At 37.0% G+C, this 22,716-nt stretch overlaps 2 protein-coding genes across 4 annotated transcripts in view; one reads left to right on the forward strand and one right to left on the reverse strand.

The window, feature by feature from the left end:
- The window catches only part of MACROD2 (mono-ADP ribosylhydrolase 2), a 900,701-nt gene that overhangs the window by 63,176 nt on the left and 814,809 nt on the right, over positions 1-22,716 (forward strand). The gene's annotated exons all lie outside the window — the stretch shown is intronic.
- Positions 115-22,015, reverse strand: FLRT3 (fibronectin leucine rich transmembrane protein 3). 2 transcript variants are annotated; one of them, XM_035110054.3, is made up of 3 exons: positions 21,736-22,015; positions 4,770-5,497; positions 115-3,292 (listed from the first exon to the last, which is right to left on the reverse strand). In XM_035110054.3, the coding sequence occupies exon 3, from the start codon at positions 3,238-3,240 to the stop codon at positions 1,291-1,293; it is 1,950 nt and encodes a 649-aa protein (XP_034965945.1). In that variant the 5' UTR covers positions 3,241-3,292; positions 4,770-5,497; positions 21,736-22,015; the 3' UTR covers positions 115-1,290. The 2 variants fall into 2 exon arrangements, with proteins under 2 accessions (XP_034965945.1, XP_034965944.1); XM_035110053.3 differs by lacking the exon at positions 21,736-22,015 and adding an exon at positions 13,075-13,344.

The raw sequence follows: 22,716 nt of genomic DNA on the forward strand, positions 1-22,716 counted from the left end.
CCCAGATGGAGTTAGTGCAGAAACATTCTAAATATTCAATTGGGGTGTGTGTGTGTGTGTGTGTGTGTGTGTGTGTGTGTGTGTGTGTCTAATGAGGTTAAGAAGAGCACTTAGTTTATGATACTTCATTTTATATTTTATTCAGCATTAAGACCAATATCTTTCCATAATTAAGTGTATGTGTGTGAAAAGTTTGTTCCCAGTTAAAAGTGGAACACATATAACTTTCGATCAAGGCACATACAAGACTGGCCAAAGGGCGTTCAATGCACTTTGGTTTTCATTTGGGGAATAATAGTTATGGCAACAAAATGTCTTGGGTATTAAACATTAAATAGATCACAACTAAGTAGAAAGCCAGATCAAAGTATCTTCACTTGTGTGTTTGTTAATATTCAGATAACTGTGATAGCAATGGGCAATATTCTCAATGGCAGTTGAAATATGTATAGTATACATTTAATTGCATATGCTTTCATGACATTAGAAGAACTGCAATTAGCAATTATACAAGTTTTTTTATAGAATGAGGAATAAATTTAGGTTTGGACATTTATATGTTTAGGGTAGTCTTAGATTTTATTTTTCATAAAAATAAGAGCTGACCCTGCTTTTATGCATTTAGATCAGTAATACAGTATGTGCTTTATTCTTGTTTCATCTGCCTTACCTGGACAACAGCTGTCTGCTGCAGTATCCTTTTACTTACAAAACTAGATATAGCTAAGTAACTGGTATTGCCCACTACTTTTCACATTAGGTTTTTAGTTGTTTTATGTATTTCATATACCCAAGATTGTATTGTGATCAATTTCGCAGTCACTTCTGAACATTTTCAGTTTGCCAGGTTTAACCTTTTACGAATACCAAAGTGAAAATGGCCTGTGCTTATACTTACAAGGATCTCAAATGTATGCAAAGTCCTGATTGTTCAACACAGCAAGAAAATTCACTTTCACAGTCAACAAGTCATCTTACTCAGTAGAACACAAAAGTTAAATGGTCTGTAATTTCAATATTAGCAAGGAAAATACAGTACAAATTACTAAAAAATACTAAAATATAGAATTGTTTCCAGGCATCCTTGCTACATTAATCGCAGCAGTCACCTAAAATTTGAAACTTTTAATAAAAAGTTCTTAAATATAAATTATATGGCAAATGTACAATACATTGCTTATTCAGTCTTTTAATCCAGTGTTCTGCAGTAGGCCAGCAACCTTTTCAAGTTGCCATTTTTTGTGAGAAGGGAAAAAAGAAACCACCACAAGTCTTTAATTTCCTTTAGTATCATGAGTGTGAGTGATCTGAATCAGGTATACCACTGTCTCTGTAGCTTCTGTTACTGCTGCTTTCACTGTGGTTGTTTTTGTATAGATTCATCCCATTAGGTGGGAATATGGTATGTATTACAAATTCCTCCTTGGACACTTGTTCATTGTTCAGAGATATCATCTGAAAAGAAGTCTCCCTGATTTCTAAGATAGAATTGTCCTTCTTGGTTCCAGCTTCAGCATAATCATCTTTCCTCCTACGTCCTTTGCTGTACGTACAGTTTCTCGAGAACAAGGACCCATTCCTATGGACATACCAGCAGACTAAAGCCAACAGAGCTATAGCTACTAGTGCCACGGCACCCCCTATGATGGCAGCCAAGGGCAAACTAGAATTTTTGTATGGTTCTTTTTCTTGTTCATGGTTTAGGGTGGTTGTAGGATTGTACATTTTAAGGGGTGCAGTTTCAGTCTCTATACAAACAGGGGTTTCATCAGACAGATAGATGTTACTGGTTTCCATGGGAACCATGCATACACGGTATGGTGAGTCTGGCTCAAGTGCTGTAAGCAGATAGTCATTCCGGTCTCCTGTAACAATTGTTTCAGTTATAGATCCAAAGGCAGGGCTATGACCCATCTTGAGCCAACTGAGTCTTAAAGCAGTCATGGGTAGTGCAACTTTCCAAGAAATATGAATAGTCTCGGTGCTTACAGCCTTTACAACAATGGTAATGATTTCCTGTACTGGGGTAGCAGTTGTTCTGTAGTTTTTATGTGGATTAGGAGTCTTCATTTCAGGTGATTTGGTCACAGAAACTGGCCAGTGTCCCTGCACAGGGTATAAAGTGTTTGGTACTGAAGCAGTAATTTGGATAGTGCTTACAATCTCCTCATCTTTGCAATCAAATAGCTCTGAATTGAGGTCTTTGATAGCCATCCCACGAACTTTTTCTGGGGCTTGACACATCAGTCCACGTACATTAACTCTGAGAGGCAGCATTTGCAACCAGTCACGAACCCATTTCATTTTGCACCCGCAGTACCAAGGGTTGTTGCGAAGAAACAATTGGGTTATATTGTCCAGGTCATCAAAGACACCCTGAGGTAAATTACTGAGATTATTATTGGACATATCTAGCCGATACAACTGTCGTAGGTACGCAAAAGCATGAGCTGATACACGATTTATATGGTTTTCTTGCAGATAAAGCTTTCTCAGATTTGTGCCTGGCAAATTTATTGGAGCTGCTGTAAGGGAATTACGGACCAATGAGAGTTCTGTTAAATTGACTAGATTCATAAAGACCTTCTCGCCTAATCCATGATTGTTTAAGAGATTTCCATCTAAAACTAGACGTTTTAGATTTGTAAGGTCTTGAAGGGACAGCTCCGAAATTGTGGAAATGCGATTATCATCCAAGCGCAGTTCTTCTATTGTTTTAGGCAAGCCCCAGGGAATGGTGCTAAGGTGATTTCGAGAAAGAAAAAGAAGTCTAAGATAGATATTATCCCGGAATGCTCCATCTTCAATACTAACTGCAGAAACAGAGTTATCATCCAAATGTAATTCTTCCAGATAAGGAATTTGTGAAAGTGAATCATAAGTAATTGTCCTTATGTTATTTTCCTGCAAATGCAATTCTTTGACGTACTTTGGGAGGTTGGTAGGGAATTCATCCAAGCTGTTGTGGTATAAATAAATTCTCTCCACTTTGATCAAGGTTTTTAGCTCAGAAGGAATTCCAGCATTATTGATTTGATTGTTCTGAAGGTAAAGGGTTGTAGCATCCTCTGGAATCCCAGTAGGAATTGATGTCAAGTCGCGATCATTGCAGTAAATGAATCCTGCATCACAGCGGCATGCTGAAGGGCAGGACTTGGCACTGACAAAGTGAGGTGCCATTTTGAGCAAAAGCCCAATCTTTGTCCAAATTAGGATGAAATTCCAGGTTGCACTGATCATGGTCAAGTTGCAATGAGGTTTGCCGAGAGACTAGTGTTTGGTTTTCAGCAATCTAGGGGAAAAAATCAGATTAATAGTAGAGTACAGTGAAGTATCACTTTGAAATGAAAACAACATATCTAACAGCATAGTCCTATGTATGTTTCATTGAAGATAAGTCATAGTGTGTTAAATGGGGATTGCTTCCTTATACATGTGTATGGGATTGCCACCTAAAATTCCTGCCTAGTATTTACAATTACACGTAGGCATGACTCTTAAATGAGGTTTGAGTGAGAGAAGTATTTGTCAATAATATTTGTCCAAATCTGTTTCTTGCATAAGAAGGCATTATTTGGCATCCCCACCCAAAAAGCTTCCTAAGGGGTTTGTTTCCCCAGGTCCCCTCCTCTTTTTGTTGCACTACACCATAGATGGTAGTTGCTTGCTCTGCTGGCATAGGAACTTTTCTTTTTTAAAGAAACTCCAGTAACCTTCTGCATGTACACAGTTCACCCCACAATCGTTTGAATTTGAGTACTCATAAGATGGGGGCACAATGGAACCTAAATTCAGTATTTTAGCACATTATGATACTGAAATTCATCTTTTAAGTATTCAAACTCTCCTTAGACTCCTATTTTGTTGGTAAAGTGAGTGACTAGAAATCACTGTTTTTTTCTGAAATATGAATACTGAGTGAATAATCAGACAGGGCACACTGCATGGTAACTAATAATGAACAGTGTGATGAAATGTGTTCTCTGTCTCCAACTATTCCACTGGAAGGACAATAAAGGAGTTAAACCTAAGTGGAAGCTTAAATATAGAACAGATTTCTCGTTACTTCTGCCTCAAGTAGATGGCATAGTGACAGAATTTTCATTTTAAACAGAATTGCCAGCTTAGTAATACTAGAGACATGAAAGTTTGCACAAACCTCTTGAAATGTAATATAATCAGTTATTTCAATATTGCTTGTATATTACTTCATGGATTAGGCTGAAATCCTAACCATGCATACTCAGGTAAATTCCAAGTAGGTGGGAGTAGGATTGCAGCCTCAGGATACTAATGATTTTCCTTAGTCATATAAAATAAAATAAGGTATGGAATATCTATATATTATATCATAAGGATTATTTTTTCTATTGCTTTGTAAAATTAAAAAGAAACAAAACAAGTTTTTGAAACTATTTTGTTTTCCAACAAAATGAACTGGCGTGCAATAAAAAACTTATCTTGCTGTTGGAGCAATACCGGTTGAGGTAATTAGGAGGAGTAACTCATTAAACATACTATGTTTTAATACCTGATATTTGACAATACTTTAAGGATGCATAGTTTCCTTAGCTTTGCCACTGTCTATTTAATTAATTTGTCATACTAACACATTTTAAAAAATATTACTTTGGCAGTGCTTTCTTCTGTGTTGTTAACTTTTAGTTCTCTTTTACCTGTAGAATGTGATCATTGCAATGGTTTACTTTCGTGACTTGTAGAACTTAATTGTTCCACTTTCGAAAATAATATTTTGTTATGGAACCTACCTTATTTAAAGATGCGAGGGAACCTTTTGTCCTTGCTAATATCCAGTTGGCATACGATTTTCTAGAAACCAAGTTGGCTTGGAGAAATTTATAGTTTAGTTCACGCAGCTGTATGTACTTCACAGTAGTTACTTAAATGATGCTTGGGAGTATAATATCTTTCCTGGTGAGTTCCACTATGTTCAATGAACATTCCAATAAAGTTTCATCATCATGGTAAATAAGCACATCAGGCTGTTGAAGATAAAAGCTTTAGTTTCTGTTACTCTGCAGGAATGAGACTTTGAAGAAGAGGGAAGAGGTTTCTCTCTCTCCTTTTACCCCCAAGTGTGTGTGAACAACTTCTTTAACAAAAAAAAATCTCGAATGCTTAGAAGTTCTTTTACATAATGTTGTGGCTAGAGATGGTAACTTCAGCTCCATGTGCTCAAAACAATTCGTGATGTTAAGGCTTGAATCATGATAGCTTCTTTTTTTCTTTCCACAATCATCCAACTATAAACTTTGAATGTCGATGTTTCCTGATAAATCCATGCCTGCTGGGCTGCACCATTCACTTAGTGCTTGATCAGAATTTCCAGCTCAGCATATTTCCTCATTCTGTCTGAAAATGCCAGGTGCTCACTTCAGATGGTTTTTGTTTTAATTCACAGGCTTTTCTTGGGGAAACCAAAACATGCTAATACCAGTGACAGGGTTTCCTTTCTAACATTTCATTCAGTTGGTGCCTGTAAAAGTAAGGAAAAAGCAAATTGTTATCCAAAAGTGATGAACTGCCTTGTGCAAACTTTTCTTGACTTAGCATTCCTATAATAATAAAGCCTCATTATGGGAGTACTAATAGAGCAAAAGTCTGAAGTTCTTGAATCAGATGCACAGCTAAGTTCAGCATTGGAAGAAATTGGTCTAAACAAAACAGCAATGGAAGTCAGCTTTGATCAAGGGACCAAAGAGAAACTGCTTTGCAAATGTGACACATGACTCTTTAGATTACAAATAGAGGCCTAGGTGCAGTGGATGGCATGCATACTATTGTTCATGGTCTTCTCCATTCAAGAGGCAAGACAGTTGCTGATAGTTTAAAATGTAAATCAGCAAAGGTATAATAACAATTTCTAATGCTCAGGTGTCCGTCTTAGTGACTGTAGTTCCGAATTTATTCTCCAGGAGGAGGTAGTTAATTACAGTGCTGAACATTTCTAAAGTGTACAGTTAGGTTGAAAATTGAAAATATAATATTGTATTTATACTGTGACAACGCAAGGATCCTTTCGGACCAGTCCTGCAGACTGATGCATTGCCAGGCTAGATTGTTCTACACAAGCAAGAAGAATGCTATGTTGAAATGTAAAATGTCATTTAAATTGTTTTTATGTCTGCATGTGGGTAACCTTTCCTTCTCATCTGGAAATTTAAACCCAGTTAATATGACTGCAATTCTAAGAAGGGCAAGTAGCGTAGCTCAGTAGCTGAGCATATATTTTCTATGTGAAAAACCCTAAGTTCAGTTCCCTGCCTGAAACTCTGAAGAGCCATTGCCAGTGAATAGACCATGGGGCGAGGAACTTGTCGCCCATCAGCCCTAACCAGCAAGGCCAGTGGTCTGGGATTATTGGAGTGGTAGTCCAATAACATCTGGAAGGCCACATGTATAGATGATACTGAGGTAGATGGGCCAATGGCCTAACTCTCTTTAAGAGGGGAGGAGGGGGTAGCAAGGCTTCCTATGCTGATAAGTACAGTACACTGAATACAGCAAGACTAAAAATATGTGTGAATCCTTATGTTTGCCATGCACACTGAAATCTGCTTCACCTTTTACATTGTATCAGTTCTGCTTTACCTTTTGTATCAGTTTTTAAAGTACTCATTAGTACACATCAAAACATATTTTAGATTATTGCTAGGTAATGTACACATTTCCAATGTATGTGAAATAGTACAAGCGTTAAGTTTCCTTTTTCTACCTTGTGCAACTCAGTTGTATAAATACTGTCTTTCCTGTGCCACCAAGACTATTGGTACAGTGTAATTCCAGTCAAAGTATAATGCGACATTTGTTCAAAATTAATGTAAAGTGTTTATGTTGTGATATGTAACCTTGTTAAATATTTGGTATTTACCTATGGATTTCAGAATGTAACAGCCATCATAAATTCTTAAGAGATGTGGATATATTAAAAAAATATGGTACTGAAACAAAATGAAATTTTCTGAAGAATTAGTGATAAAAGACTTAGACTTATAGCACCATTGAAATGTAATTTAAAACAACAACAACTGAAGCCTGATAAATACCTTGGAAGACATCGCTCAATTAGCAAGTAGTCTTGTTTGTTCAACCTTATAAATACTGAGGATACTATGCAGTTCTAAAGTTTATAATCTGTTTTTGAACTTCATAATCCACTTTGGTTAACCAGCAAAGAAGGGATTACTATAGGTTTTTTTATGGTAAGACTGAGTAATAGGAAAGTAGTTTCAAGTAACGGGGAATAATTTATTTAGCAGAAGACATATAGTGTGTGTAGAAATTAAATGTTAAACTACCTAAGTGATTAATTAAAGATAGGGATTTTAAGTAGTACCGTATTGTTCTTGGGAAATGGATATTAAACTTAAATTGCTTGTAGGGCGTGTTTCGATACCTTACCTAGAGCAAAGAATGTACTTGTTCCTGGGAATAGAAAACTTTTATTTCACTTACCAAATGTTTCAAATGCATTCCCCTTTGGACTGTTTGATATTCAAGCCCTCACTTATTGCCCCTATTGTATTAGCAGCAATGTTGTTGGATTAAAATGAAAGCACTAAAGCTCATTAAGTTCTTGGGTTTTCAAAATCCCTACTCTCAAAATTACATCAAAACAAAAGGATAAAATACAGCAAGTTTCATTGGAGGGGAAAAAGGCTGTTTCAAAAATGTGGATTAAGCTTCTAGCCCCCCTACCCCTTTCTTTCAGCTAGAAGGGAACAGTTTTCTTTAGTTTTTATTTAATTTGATATCTTGCACTTTTCTTTTATATTCCAAGCTAGTGCTGAAAACAATGTGTTTGCATAATAAAGGCAGCAATGATCTGTCCCTACAGAAGGGAATCCTGCTGCCTTGCTCAGCCTTCTCTTTTCTAGAGCTGTCCTTACATATTCCCTGACATCAAGTCATTATAGCTGAGTTTGCAGGATGAAAAGAGAAATGCCCCCCACTGTTCAGAGACACTGTGGCCAGGTTTTCACAACATCAAATTGTGAGCTTCATGGGCCCATGGTTTTGAAAGAGAACATTTATTTTTGAACAAAACAAAAAGAAGATGGAAGAAATCCTGGTGCACAAACATTTTTTTAAAAAACAGAAAGATGTACTAGTTTTTAACTCTACCACTTCTCAGTATATTAGTACCATGCTTGAAAAACTGTGGTGGTAAATTCCTGTGGTGCCCAGTTTATTTGTTCAGTCAGTTGGTAATTAAAACATTTAGCTATTCAGACCTGAGAAACTATAATGTGTCAGAGGCAGCACTGCACAAAAGGAGCCTTTTTACTCTAAATATTAAATATATTTAAAACCAAAACTCTGATTTTTAGTACTTTATGCTATGATGTGGGTCAACTGCCTATCCTAAAACTTTAAAAAAGTAGTTAAAATATGTGAATTTGTGTCTTCATTTATTATATACTGATGTGAAAGGCTGTACTTTCATTCTAGCAACTATCCACAGCAGTGTTCTGAAGATTCAGATATATCTTTTTAGGCTATAAATGTCAACAGCATGACAACCAGAATTAATTCAGCATTGCTGTACAAAAGTGATTGTTCAGCGATTTTGGTTTTGCATAGCCATTTGATTTATTTCATAGTGCCCTCTGTGGATTGAAGAAAGTGTCTGCTCCTATATATAACGTGCTCAAGTGCATTGAGATTATTGCTTTGGACTTCTATCAGCCATTCAAAAGCAGGGATATTTTAAATAAGCTTTGGTTGTTATAATGTTAATTTGGTTAAACATGACTCAGTTGTATTGAAAATGAAGTGTGCAACATGTTTTCTTAGGTGTACTACTCAGGGTTGGTTAGTAGTGACAGCAAAATATTTTCTAAGCACCCTGTTTCATGAGCATGGTGTTTCAGGAAGGGGACCCTCACCCTTTGTTTAAACTTAGGCAAGCAGAAGAAGCTTAAAATATCCTTGTGAGGGCTAAAGAATGTAAAGCTTTGTTGAGAAGTTGGGCTTCTGAGTCGTTACTTTCTTTTAGCAACATTTTCTTTGGCTGATGGAAATAACCATACATTTAACAATTGTATCACATCATTTCCACATGTTATTCGTTACATTAAGCATGATCACTGGAGTAAACAGTTTCCCCATATGTTTTAAATTAAGGTTCTGTAAAACGAAACTAATGTGAGTTGGTATGATCACAAATTGCATTTTTGTAGCATATATGAAGACCACCATTATTTTCTGGTAAACATAAATATGATTTTGGTTATTCCATGAAAATACAACTTTTTAAAAAGTAACTCCCATTGAGAAGATATAGATGATCCCTAACTTTTAAATGTAAGACATGTAATGAGCTGCCCTCCCTCCCAAAAACCATGAATTCTTATTTGTTCATAAATTGCAGCAGGGAACAGTAAATATCACTTTGCAATCCTGGCCCTAGCCATCTTCATTTGGCAGGAAGGGCCAATGATTTCAGTGGTGCTTGCTTGCCCATCAGTAGGTTTAGGTATGCAGCCTTACAATATGGTCTCTGCATTTTTACTCAATAAGTAAGTCCTACTGAGTTTAATGGGACTTACTGCCAAGTAACTGTATTTAGGATTGCAGTGTTTGTCAGCTGTATCTTGTAGCTTACCTTTAAATGTAAAGGGTAAAGGGACCCCTTAGAAAGCTGCTAAACTCACTTAGTCACAATTAAAGAACAATTGCTTTGACTTGTTTAAAATTTTTGGACCAATCTTTGCTTTCATATATTTTACCAAAATAGTACTTGGAATAGGCCTTAACAAATTCTTGGCCTTCTGCTCAAGCACACCTCATACTTTATTATTATTATTTTTTGTCTTTCTCACTTTCTGATAGCTTGTGTGTTGTTGGCTAGGAACTGCTTTCACCCTCCCAAGTGATGTATTTTACTTTAATACTACTAGTTTTACATTGAACTATTCTAACTATTTTAATTCTAATACATCGAACCATTGTATTTTAATATTCTGTTGGAAGCCACCCAAAGTGGCTGGGGAAACCCAACCAGATGGGTGGGGTATAAATAAATAAATTATTATTATTATTATTATTGATATTAGAAAATAAATTAATTACTGCCTTGTTTCACTAACATCAGTTTTTAACATTGCAATGTATTTCTTGTCTGTTTTCTTATGATTTTTAAGCACACTTAGATGTAAGCATATTCCACTGAAATCAGTTGAACATATTTCCATGTGATTGGGGTGTCATAAATATTAACTCACATCCTGTTTCAACTGAAATAAATGTCAGGATTTGCACCTTCAACCCTGAGGAGAAATATGCATTGTTGGCACCAAATATACATGTCTATATCTATATACAGCTTTTAAAAAATAACACGGAAAGTACGCACTCATACTTCATCTTATCTCTTTCAAATTCAGAAAACAAAAAATACAAATATACAAATAAAGATAAATACAGATATAGAAAAAGATTACTTCCCCCCTTTAAGACAGGCCCTTTTTTCCTCAAGGCTCAGATTTCTGTGCAGAAATTTTGCCCACTGGGGGGTAGCACACACTGCAAGGAATCTCTTTACAGCGGCTGCAAGTCTGCCTTCCCCCACCCCAATGCTGCTGTCCAGTTTCTCTGTTTTAATCACAAAGGCTTCTGGTGAGAGAACACTGGAGGATTCTAAGGGGGTGGGGTGCAAAAAGCATTTACAGTACTTCTAATGGCAATATTATTCACTTAAATTCATTTGCCTGGGAGAATGAGCTTTAAAACGTAATATAATTTGAAGTTTTCTTCAATAATGTAAATCAGGTTGATGTTAGGAATGTGGCCACAGTTACTTAAAGGAAAAGGAAAAGACATAGAGCTGGGGGAAAACTTTGAGTGGAAGGTAATTATACTGGTAAATAATTCCAGGAATTTGAAGTCAGTGGGAGAGAATTGGATGTCAGACTAAAATTCTAATCCTAGGAATCTTGTTCACTTAAATCTAGTATATTGAATGTCATAAATTATGCTTGTTTACCTCTCTAGACATAGGTAAATAAACATTAACAATAAAAATACAGTGCAGCCTGACTTCAGTGGCACAAACTGTAGCTTTCCCTCAAACTATTCAGTTTTAATCCAGATAAGAATTTGGAAAACCTTCCTGTATATAAGAAGTAGTATTATAAACATAGCTTGAACTTCTTATTGCTAGGAGAGTATAGCCTCCCATAGGAAACAGAGCAAGTGATAATTAATAATCTTCTAAAGCCTGACAGACCCTAAATTTCAATTAAACTTTCCCCAACTTGTTTCACTTGATAGGAAAGAACTGTCATTGACTATAAAATAATAGCTTGTGAATGCTTCATCCTCAACACTACCTAGCGTGATCACATTGTGGAAGCAATTTTAATTGTCCAGTGATTTCACATTTAATAGGAACAAGTTGGTGTAAGACTTCAACTTGTACATGGCAGTCCCTTTGTATAAACTCTTTTAAAAAATAGTTGAGAATCTCTCTCTCTCTATATATATATTAAAAATAAATTAAGCAATTACCCATGGATTGTAGTATTTATTTAGTTCTGTGCCTAACAGTGAATCGTCTCTGCATTACTTCCACCAACTTTGTGACTGTAGTGATTCCTGCAGTTTCAAAGTTACAGCTTTATTTAATTCACTTTTAAGAAGTGTAATTCACTTCTTAAATTGATTACTGAATTTTAGGTTTTGAAACTGAAAAAAGAGAGATGAAGCTTTGTTAAGTGGACAGTGCTTTCTATTGGTTTTTAATACATTTTCCATATTACTTCTGTAAACCACAACTCTGGGGCAGATCCGAGCAAAGTACTGCAGAAGAAAAATAAACCAAAATAGCAATTGACATGCACATGCAGCAGTCATAGTGTAAAATGATACTCATTTAATTTTGTTCATTAGGCCTTGTTTAACAACTTTTTAATAGTTAATTGTATATCAAAAGGGATATAGGCTGATATGTTATAGATGCTAACCTAACCAACCAACATGGATAATTTTGCAGTTTCTATTAGGAATTAGGGTTATGCAGCTATGATAGGTTTTGCTTACCTTGATCTTTTTTGAGACAGGCCTGTTGCATTCTTAAACTATTTGAAACCATTTTGTTTCACATGCATACCCTAGAGTTTCCTTGTAAATATCAATTGCAGTGTTTCACTTATGCTGTAGTTAAAAAAAATACATGGCCACAGACAAGCTTAAAATATGGAGGCAACGTGATCTTAACATGTGGAGACAATAGATTTTCAGAGGACTATGATATTCTAAAAGCTTCATGTGATATAGTCACAAATGAGTCTTCTAAAAATTCAATATGGCAATTTCTGTCCCACTGTTTGCACGAGCCTCTGTTCAAAAGCTTATGTCTGTTAATTTGTCTGACTAGATTTATTAGCTTATTATGCAGGTCACATACTGTATTTGATCAGGCAATGGCTTTTGCAATACATTGAGGAAAAAATATCATACAGTGAGTGTGAGTGGTGGGCTTATGTCCTAAATTGTATCAAGCAATATATGACTTTAGCATTACAGATTTGGGAAACAGTAATGCAGGCTTTAGAACCTAGGTGTAGCTGTTTACCCTTTCCCAAAGATTATAAAAGTTCCTCCAAGTAGATGAAGACATTTGCTCCTGGACGAGCACACATTTTCTGTGATTAATTTTTGATGATCTATTTCCACAGCTGTGAAACTAGTATTAAGAGAACACGCCACATATTCAGCATTGGCCACATTGGAAAACATGCAGCTTGAATTTTGGTGTGCTCTGTAGCACTTACTTAGAACACATTTGCAAAGTCTTCCATTTGATGATTTAGATCGGAAGGCTTCTAAAGAGCTAGACTGAACAATTGTTTCCAACCATCAGACACATAGCCCCCCCTCACCCCACCCTGAAAAAAACCTTATACAGTTGCAAATCCTACTTTTGCTTAGCATTGTAGTTTAAAAGCAGTTTTCTTCAATCTCCCTTCTAACTCAATCTGCTATGCTGAATTTTATAATGCCTGGGTGGGAAAAATCAAACTTGAGTGCAAATTAGAAGGGATTACTTACCAATAGGATGAAGTAGAAAATATGTATCTATAAAGAAATTCCATTTATAACTGCACAATAGCAATAATTCCAGTAACGGTTATAAAACCCTCAGTTTCAGATTCCACAGACAAAAAGCAGCAGCAAAAGCAGCAGCAGCAGCAGCTATTGTATGAGCTCTCGCTATGTCAAATCACTTCTCCCTCACTGAGAAGGAGTGAGGGGGGAAGCATTCCAGTTACGTGCACACAGCCCACCTCCGAAGTCTGAAGTTAAAGCTTTCACCTAACAGTGGTTGAATAAAGAGGTGATGTCATAAATGGGCAGGTCTTTGGCTCTGCTTCAGTCAGGCAACTGGATAAGCAGGCTGTCAAAAGATTACATTACAGACACCAGAGGGCGCCGGAGAAGGAAAATCCAGGATTGCATGCCAAAACCAGAGCTGTGCTGTATTACAGTTCACTAGATTTAGATACGTGCCAAAAACATTTCAGTCATCTCCAAATCGAGTATTTTTTTTTTTTGGTCAACATGCAGATTTGTGCAACTTTTACAGTTTTCACTTAAAATAGTTGGGAACTGCCACAGTGAAATGTATTGACAATACATTCATTAATTGATCCTCACATGGACCTAGTTAACGCTTTAAGTTAAAAGTTGGAGGGCCAACCATAATTAAACTACTACTAGAGGGTTCAAGGCAAAAACTTTTAAATAACTCTTCTGGTGATAATCCCTTTTTGGAGACATTTTTAATGACAAAAAAAGTGTTATTTTAATGCTCATAATGGTAAGGTTAAATAATTTAGAAGTGTTAATATTCAGTATTTACCTTCAACTGTGGCAAAGGGGGGTGGAGTTTCTTGCAAGGCTGTTTCTACAAAGTAGAAAACTGCCTCAGAGATTATTGGGAGAAAGTTAGTTTTAAGAATTGTGAATCAGTAATTTTAATTATATTTCCTGGTAATAAGATTTTGTGTCAGTGTTACGCATAGCTTATTTTGGTGGTGGCAGGCACCAATACTCTAGGCTCTGCTTACACCCTAGAAGCCAGTGCTGTTCCTTGGAATGAGGAGACTGCAGATTACAAATTGTGTGTTAGGAAACTGGGGGGGGGGAGATAAACCATTGCAGATACTCATGTCTGTTATCTCATTTATTTATTTGTGCTATCTCACAAGCATATTTGAATATACTTGGTATCTTACATTGCAATTTAGCTGTCTTTCACTAGTTGTTTATTAACTGGAGTTTGGTTCCTGCAACTGGCATTTCCCAATGTCTGTGTTTCCTTCTAGTATATGAGCTGCCTCTGAATCCATTCAATTGTTGACTATGTCAAGCATTTAGTTGCATTTTCTTCATTAGATCCATTTTCTTTATCTCTGTGCTTCTTTGGTAGAGCACAGTGTGCTCAAGAACAAGACTGGATGCTATCAGAGTGACCTCTTTGGGGTGCAATCCAGGCCATTGTGTATGGAAATCTGGGCTGCCTAGATAACACAACCTGCCTCTCGGCCTCACTCATGTGGTTGAAAGGAAAGCAATATATTTGGCACCAGCTTGGAGTTGCTGGAAGGAGGCATACAAAACACCATCCTCCCACCTTAAGGACTCTACTTGTGATTTGTGTAGGGTTTACTCCTTAGCCTTTTCTTCCAAAGATGTCCCACATAGTAAGCACATAAGAACTGTGTGCCGATCTCCTTTGTTAATTGATTGCACTTTTTGTTGTGATCTGAAGGCAGAAAGGCCAAGCTTAATTAAGTTCACAAGAGATCTAGTCATTTAAAGCTCCATGGCTATGGAAATCATTAGGAATCTAAGAAACTGGGGGATAAAAAAAGGTGGAAACATTTAACCCTGTACTTTTCTAGAGTGTCATTATACATTTGCTTAAAGGAGCAGACAGATTACCTGTCTGTGTTTTGGATTAATGGAAGTTCAGTGCAGAATATTGTTCAGTAGTTGTTTGAGGCATTTCCTTGTTCTGCAAAAACCTTCCTCCTCCATTTTTTTTAAAAAAAATCTCTGAAGTTTAGTCCACTGAAATCAACATGTTGCAGTAGTGCATGTTATACCTCTACATGTAGCAGTGGAAAGTTCATAAAAGATATGTAGAATGCACATTCAGCTATCTTAGTCTGTGAAGCTTAGCCAAGTGCTTAATGCATCAGCTAGAAACTGTAACAAATCTTCCTGAACAATTCCAAAGGGCCCTAGAGAAATAATTAGATTTTACCAGGTCACAGCTGCCACAGAATACTAAAAGGTTTTTGAAAATGCTACATCAGATTCCCCTTGTGTTGTTGCCTTTACTATTTAGACTCCATAGGTGCTTGCTGTTCATCTGGGTGCTGAAAGGTGGGTTATATGCCAGAACAAGGTGTAGGTTGAGGATATGACTATTACTAAAAGAAAGTGTTATATCACTTGTTCCACTGCATAATGTAGTGTAAGGACAGTGTGTGCTAGAAAAGCAACAGATTTCTCTATCCAATTAAAAAGTAACAAAAAGGGTTGTAGATAGGATTTTGTTTACTGATCATTGCAGGAGATATTGGTTGCCACCAAAAAAAGGAGTTAGTTGTAATTGACATATATTGATATTTAATGTTAGTAGATAATGATTTCCCTGATGACAGATTGGTGTATGAATCAGAACTGTTGTTGGATTTCTAATTATAAGGCTTTGGTAGTTGTAGTACGAATGGATTTCTAATTATAAGGCTTTGGTAGTTGTAGTACAACTATTTTTCTTTTGTGATCCAAATGATACTAGTATGTTATCTATAATACACTGTTAAATAAATAAATAAAGTCCAACCCTGTTTGCCATGACTCCACCATGTTGACATGGGTTGGGGGTCATATGTACCTCAACACTGAAGAAAATTAATGATACTTTGTGTCAGTCTTCCACTACTCCATACTACAGGTAGTCCTTAACCATGATAAGGTGTAAAGTACCATGTAATTTAGTGAAAAATAATTGTGGGGGTCAAATCTATACCTGTTGGGATAAGAACAAAAAATTGATATATGTAATGTGATAGGTGTTAGAGGGAACTTGACTGCATTCTTCTTTCTTCAATTCATAATGATACAGCAATCACATCTCAAATCAGGAATCCAATCCAGAGATCATTCTTTATTATAACAAAACTAATAGTGGTGTAGACACCCATGATCAGATGAGATCTAAATACACTTCAAACACATTTCATGTTGGAAGTTATTTATGAAGTGACCATGGATGTAATTAGGCTAACTTCAACCATGCCCATGTACTGGACAGGCACCCCAAACCTGGCCCTCCAGATGTTTTGGGACTACAATTCCCATCATCCCTGACCATTGGTCCTGTTAGCTATGGATGATGGGAGTTGTAGTCCCAAAACATCTGGAGGGCCGAGTTTGGGGATGCCTGTACTGGACCATCACCACCCAAAAAAAGGTGGTACTGGAATGTTTGAAGTTACCCCTGCACCAATGGATTATTTATTTTATTTATATTCCACATTTCCTCAAAGGAGCTCGTGGTGATGTGCATGGTTCTCCCAAGTGAGGATTCAAACTGTGGTTTCTCCCTGGTCTTAGTCCAACATTCTAACCTCTACAGCACATGTTAATGTATAAGGATTTATGCATGCAGAGAAAAGGGACAAGAAAGGGTTAATTTTGATGTGCTGTTTAATTTGGGTGTGTTCTGCCCTGCACCTGCAGCTTGTTAAATATGTGAGAATGACTCAGCACAAGCTACAGGTTTTTAATGGTTCAATTTATGTATTTATTTCATTTATATCCCACCTTTTCTCCAAGGAACTTAAGGTGGGATAGATGCTTCTCTCCCCACCCCACCCCCACCCCCATTTGATCCCCACAACAACCCTGTGAGTTAGGTAGCGTTGAGAGGCAGTGACTGGCCCAAGGTCACCCAGTGAGCTTCATGGCCAAGTGGGCATTTGAACCCTGGTCTCCCAAGTCCTAGTCCAGCACTCTAACCACAATAGCACACTGGCTCTCAGTATAAATGCTGTTGCATTTAAGGCAAGTTTGCCCTTGGCCAGAGCACAATCTATGCTGCTGGGAAGACTGTATCTACAGCTGTATGTAACTGAAACTGCATTATACTGTCAGTAAAGCAACTGACTCTTCCTATAACTGGTGTTTCTCTGTTATTTTGGCACACTCCGCTGGCATTAGGATGGGCACTCTGCACATGTCCCAACACTAAATCACACCAATACAGTTTTACTTCCATGTCACCTTCCTATATCTTTTTTAGCTTTATTGGGCTACGGCTCCAAACCTATGTACAGTACACTTATTAATTCAGAATAGGGTGGGGGTTTTTTTGCTCATCAGAGATCGTTCTTCTTACTTCAGATGACACCAAAATTTCTGAAGTACAGAACCCTATGCCAGGTAAGGCCACATGATAGTATTGCAACATCTGTTTCAGTCTTTTAAAGTTCAAGTGAGGCAGCCAAGTTTGAGCACTTAGTGTACCACTGGAAAGAGTTTTGCAACACTGTCATGGCTGTGCATCCAACTCCTCCAGTCTGAACTATCATAGCATTGTTGCATCCATTACTCTTATTGCACTTTGGCATTCTTTTTCCCTGATAAAAAAGGAACACTGCCACTTTAACATGGAAGCTTTGCCTGATCTTCAAAGGCTAGGAGATTTAGCTGTGTTGGACTGCTTCTTCTGGCCTAGGAAAAGAACATTTTGAAAGGGCAGGGAAAAGTAATGTAATAATAATAATAATAATAATAATAATAATAATAATAATAATAATAAATAATAATTTATTTATACCCCGCCCATCTGGCTGGGCTTCCCCAGCCTCTCTGGGTGGCTTCCAACAAAATATTAAAATACAGTAATCCATCAAACATTAAAAGCTTCCCTAAACATCTGCAATCAATAGCTTCTTTGTCAGGGAAGCAAATCAGCATTCAGGTTGCATCCATATAAAAAAAAATTATTTAACAAAATTTATATACTGCTTGCTTGTAAGAAAATAATAGTTTATGTTTTCTGTGCATTATATCAGCTGCTGGATTGGGAACTATGATGCAAATATGTGTGGGAATGCACATATGACTGTGGGTGCTCTCCATCTGCATTGCATTAAGACAGTGCACATTGAAACATGCATCTCTATTCATATCCTTGCATGAAATAGCCATGCATAAGCTACCTTTTAAAGTAAGGTTGGAACATCTGTGCTTTGATTTCTCAATAGACTTAGAGGAGTGGGAAAGTAATAGTTTCTCTATCTTGAATTAAGTATTTTATTTATTTATTTTCCATTGGCCAAAGAAAGCAAACATAAAACAGAAAGCAACTTAAAACCAAAACATCTTCAGATCTAGTTGCAGGTAGGTAGCCGTGTTGGTCTGAGTCGAAACAAAATAAAAAAAATTCTTCAGTAGCACCTTAAAGACCAACTAAGTTTTTATTTTTGTATGAGCTTTCGTGTGCATGGTATCTGAAGAAGTGTGCATGCACACGAAAGCTCATACCAAAATAAAAACTTAGTTGGTCTTTAAGGTGCTACTGAAGAATTTTTTTTATCTTATCTTCAGATCTAGTCAGTCCTGTTACTGGATTCTTGGATAGAGTAAAGCTGAGGATCCCTTGTTAGTTTATGAGTCTTCTATGTTTTACTCATGGGGTATGTTTTACATGCCCCTGTCAAGTCAATTAATATGAGGAGGTGGGATCCCTTTTACTTCCAGTGTGCATCACACCACTTCTTTGATCACTCAGACCTTCCTCCCCACTGCTCCCCCTGAAAACTCTTTCTTTGATCTTGACATTTCTCTCTTATTTCAGTGAATTGGCACCTTCCAAGTATGCAAAGACTACTAGTCTTGATTCTCTACAAAACGCTGTTTTGGGGGAAAAAAACATGATTCTGTTACATCAAATGACCATAGAGCAGTTGCTCCTTGAGGGAAAAGTTCTCCTTGTATGTAATAAAATGGTTACACTTTACAATGCAAGATACCCAAACAAGTCAATCAAAGAGCTGAGCTGAGGATTTGATAGGGAAAGGGGATGAGAAAGTCTTCAGATCATTAATCCTCAATGACTAACAGTTTCTCAGCAATAGTACTTTATTTTCCATTAGGTAAGATGGTGGCGAATAAACAAATCTTTTGCATTTTAAGAAAAAACCTGAACTGGAGGAGGGCTTCTAATCAACAGCCAAGTGTTAACTTCACCTTTGAGATTTTAGCACTTGAAAATCAAGAGGATCTAGCTGCTTTTCAAAATACCAAACACTTGCCAAACGGAGGGATGCATCTGATCTTGCTTTCTATGCATAAATTTTTAATGTTAGAAGAGTTGCATCTATTTTCCATGGAAAGTTCCACTTTTCTATACCAGCTTCTGCATTTGCTATAGAAAATAGACATAGGTGAGCCTATGTGAACTCTCAATCTTCACCACCTCCTGTTGCTAGGTGATACTGAAAGGATGTTAATTCCATGTAGAAAAATGGTTATGCATGGAATCTCTGACGAAGAGTCAAGTGAATGCAGTGCCACTCAATGGAGGCAAGCTTCTGCATTGTAGGAAAATGTGTACATATTGTTTACATATCAGTAGCTGTGATGAAAATTCAAATTGCTTTTTTGTTGGGTACAGCCCTGTAAGGGCATTTATAGAACATACGTAGGCCACCTTTAAGAGTTAAAACACCATGAAGGCAGATTTCATGATGAAATATTAGGATACATCATAATACAAGCAGAGTTAGTCATCCACTAATAAAACCAGCTATAGCGAAACAAAATTTCCCATTGGCTTGACTAACAACAACAACAACAACAACAACAACAACAACAACAAACAACTTTTATTTATATCCTGCCCTCCCCGGCTGAAGTTGGGCTCAGGGCAGCTAACATCAAATATATAACATTAGTATAAAATCAAACAATAATTAAATTACCTCCTAAAAACAGGTCAAAATCAAATTAAAGTCTAATTAGATGGCTTTCCGCAGGGTTAGGGTTAGCAAGGCCAGTCTAAAATTACAAACCTTGATCAAAATGTTGGTGTTGCTTGTGCTCTTCTTAGTTTATTGTACTTGAAGGCATGAAGGAAACAAGTTTGGATAGCTATTCAAAGAATTTTGTCTTCTAATAAATCAAAGGTTGCTTGCCATTATCAGCGATTCTCTTAGACAGAATAGGTTATTCTGATTAAAGATGGCACCGTCTATATTCCTAATTAGATCAGCATTTTATAATAAATTCTAAACACTGTTACCTTCACAATATTAAATGCCCTAATAATACTGCTGCTTTCTTCTTCTTCCTTAATTATTACCAAATCATTACTATTTCAGTGTCCCCCTCCCGGCAGAGAACATAACAAATAAGGAAGCCAAGCTTTGGGCTTTGGTTTTTGCAAAACAATTGCCTAAAATTTGATCATGCCACAATACCTTCAAACTGTTTACTTAAATAAATAAACAAAAGGCAGTAATGGATGCTGTTCAATCCAAAACATACATCTGCCAAGCATACTGGATACTGAAAAACACATACAGGCCTTAAAAGTAGAATGCTTGAACATATTGTTATAATTCTATAAGTAGTACTAATCTTTAGGTGCGACCATATCTAAAGGGATAACTACAAGTGTTTTTACTCTTGTTTGCACTGTATGTGGGTGTGTGATTGTGATATAAATATAGTCTGTCATATTTCAAACTGTAATCTGTGTTTGAGAAACAGACACAGAACCAACTTGTAACTATTGCTTTATATTTTTGTGAGCTTGTTGTGTCTTGTGGCTAAATCCAAGCATATCGTAAACTTACTATTTGGGATCTGAATAACCCAAAGTTGACACCTTGTGTATCACTTCTCTGTTCGTGAATTTTTAGAAACAGAAAAGCCTCTGGAGTACTGTACTTTTACTATTCAGTTATTGTATGAAACTGTTTTTCTGTGGAAAGATTTTTTTTTAAATGGATCACCTGGCAAAGCCCAAGTTGTCCCTCTGAGTAACAGACTGTGACAATACATACCGGTATCAGAGATTCCTGCTGCTTTGAAGACTGTGTTTATTTTTGCTTTGAATATGCCTGGCACTCCAGAAAGCAACTGTGAAAGCAGCAGTGCCTGCTGGTATAGCTACAGCCTTCCTACTGCTATTTCTTAGTAGGTTGCCTTAGAAATCAAAAGAACATCTATATGCAGTACTGTCATAGGTATATCTGAATAATTGATTTAGAACGTTATCTCATTTCCTACCATACTCTCACTAATTAGATGGAATAGTGATGCACCTTATTTTGACATACCTTTCAATTAATTTAGAGGTGGTGTGGGGAAACCGTTGCCCCCCCCCAGTTTTTGCTGAAGTGAAGTTCCCATCAGCTCCAACAAGTATATTCAATGGCAAGGAAGGATGGGAGTTACCGGTATACTTCAGCAAGATCTGGAGGGCCAAAGGTTCCTTCACACCTGATTCAAAGGTCTGCAGTGCAAAAATGTTCAGTTGTTTTTCTGTAATACTTCTTTGCATTTTGTAGTTTGCTCATGGTTGTTGTCTCTTCCTGACCAACCCAGCTTAAAGCTGCTTCACATGCAATTGTTTCCTCCATCAAGGAAAATTGTAATATAGTGGGGTCACGTCATTTAACTTACCGGTAAGTGAATTCAACGATATAAGCCTAGGAAAAAAGTACTCCACAGCAGGATATCTGCTGCTGCAGTTCCTGCAAAAGCAGTGACGAATCCTTTTGTTTTCCTTGTTCCTCCTTTCCTCTGCTAGGATTCCATCCTTTGTTTTAAGGATCTGTTACACTACAGCATTTCTCTTCAGCCTTGTCAGGACCTGACCACCTTAGTTTTTCTCTGCCTGCCCCCATCACCTTCCTTGCTTTCCTGGATTCTTTCCCCTTGGAGGAAAGCTCTTTCTATCAGTCAAGGAGGAGTCCTTCAGGCCACCCACTAGTGTGGTGTTGTTGTTGTTGCTGCTGGGTGTTTTTACCTTCTCTGCTTACAAAATGTTCCTCTACATTTACATTTATCTACATCTACATTTTCTAAAATCTTTCTTGCAGTGAGCATGTCAGGACCCATGTTCTGCATATTTAATTTCGTTTTGTGGATCAACGAGCTCTCCAACTACTTGCAAAACAGAACTGTTTATATAATGGACTATGGCAATCCTGATGTAATGGTTTTAGCTTCTGCTTGCTCTCATATTCACATTTTGAATAGCATCATTTTACTATTACCCCAGCTCTGTTCCAGCTGCAAGAGAACTAGGTTTTAATTTGTTGTTTAAGTGTGAGATTTACTGCTTGGAACTACCTGATCATATAGAATGATCAGCTAAAGCAGTAGCTGTGAGAGGGGGAATGGCTGGAAAGGAGAGGGATTATTGCTCCCAGATTGGGATTAAATTTTAGAGGGGAGCAGAGAAAGGGGAGGCTGTTTATCCATGGATGAGCAGAGAGACTTCATTATCCAGAGAAGTCAATGCCTCAGCATGCATGTGTGCATTCCCTTATCCTTCGTTAGCGTTGACCAGAATCAACACTAAAGGATTGATGTTCTTTTTTCATAGTATTGAGAACCTGATTTGTGGTTGCTGCTGCTTTTAGATTGTTATTATTAAAC

This window comes from Zootoca vivipara, chromosome 3 (assembly GCF_965207765.1).
Source record: "Zootoca vivipara chromosome 3, rZooViv2.hap1.1, whole genome shotgun sequence".
NCBI lineage: Eukaryota > Metazoa > Chordata > Lepidosauria > Squamata > Lacertidae > Zootoca > Zootoca vivipara.

What these genes read in the sequence shown, in the direction of transcription:
- FLRT3 (XM_035110054.3), bottom strand. Translation starts at nt 3,240, where the DNA reads ATGATCAGTGCAACCTGGAATTTCATCCTAATTTGGACAAAGATTGGG.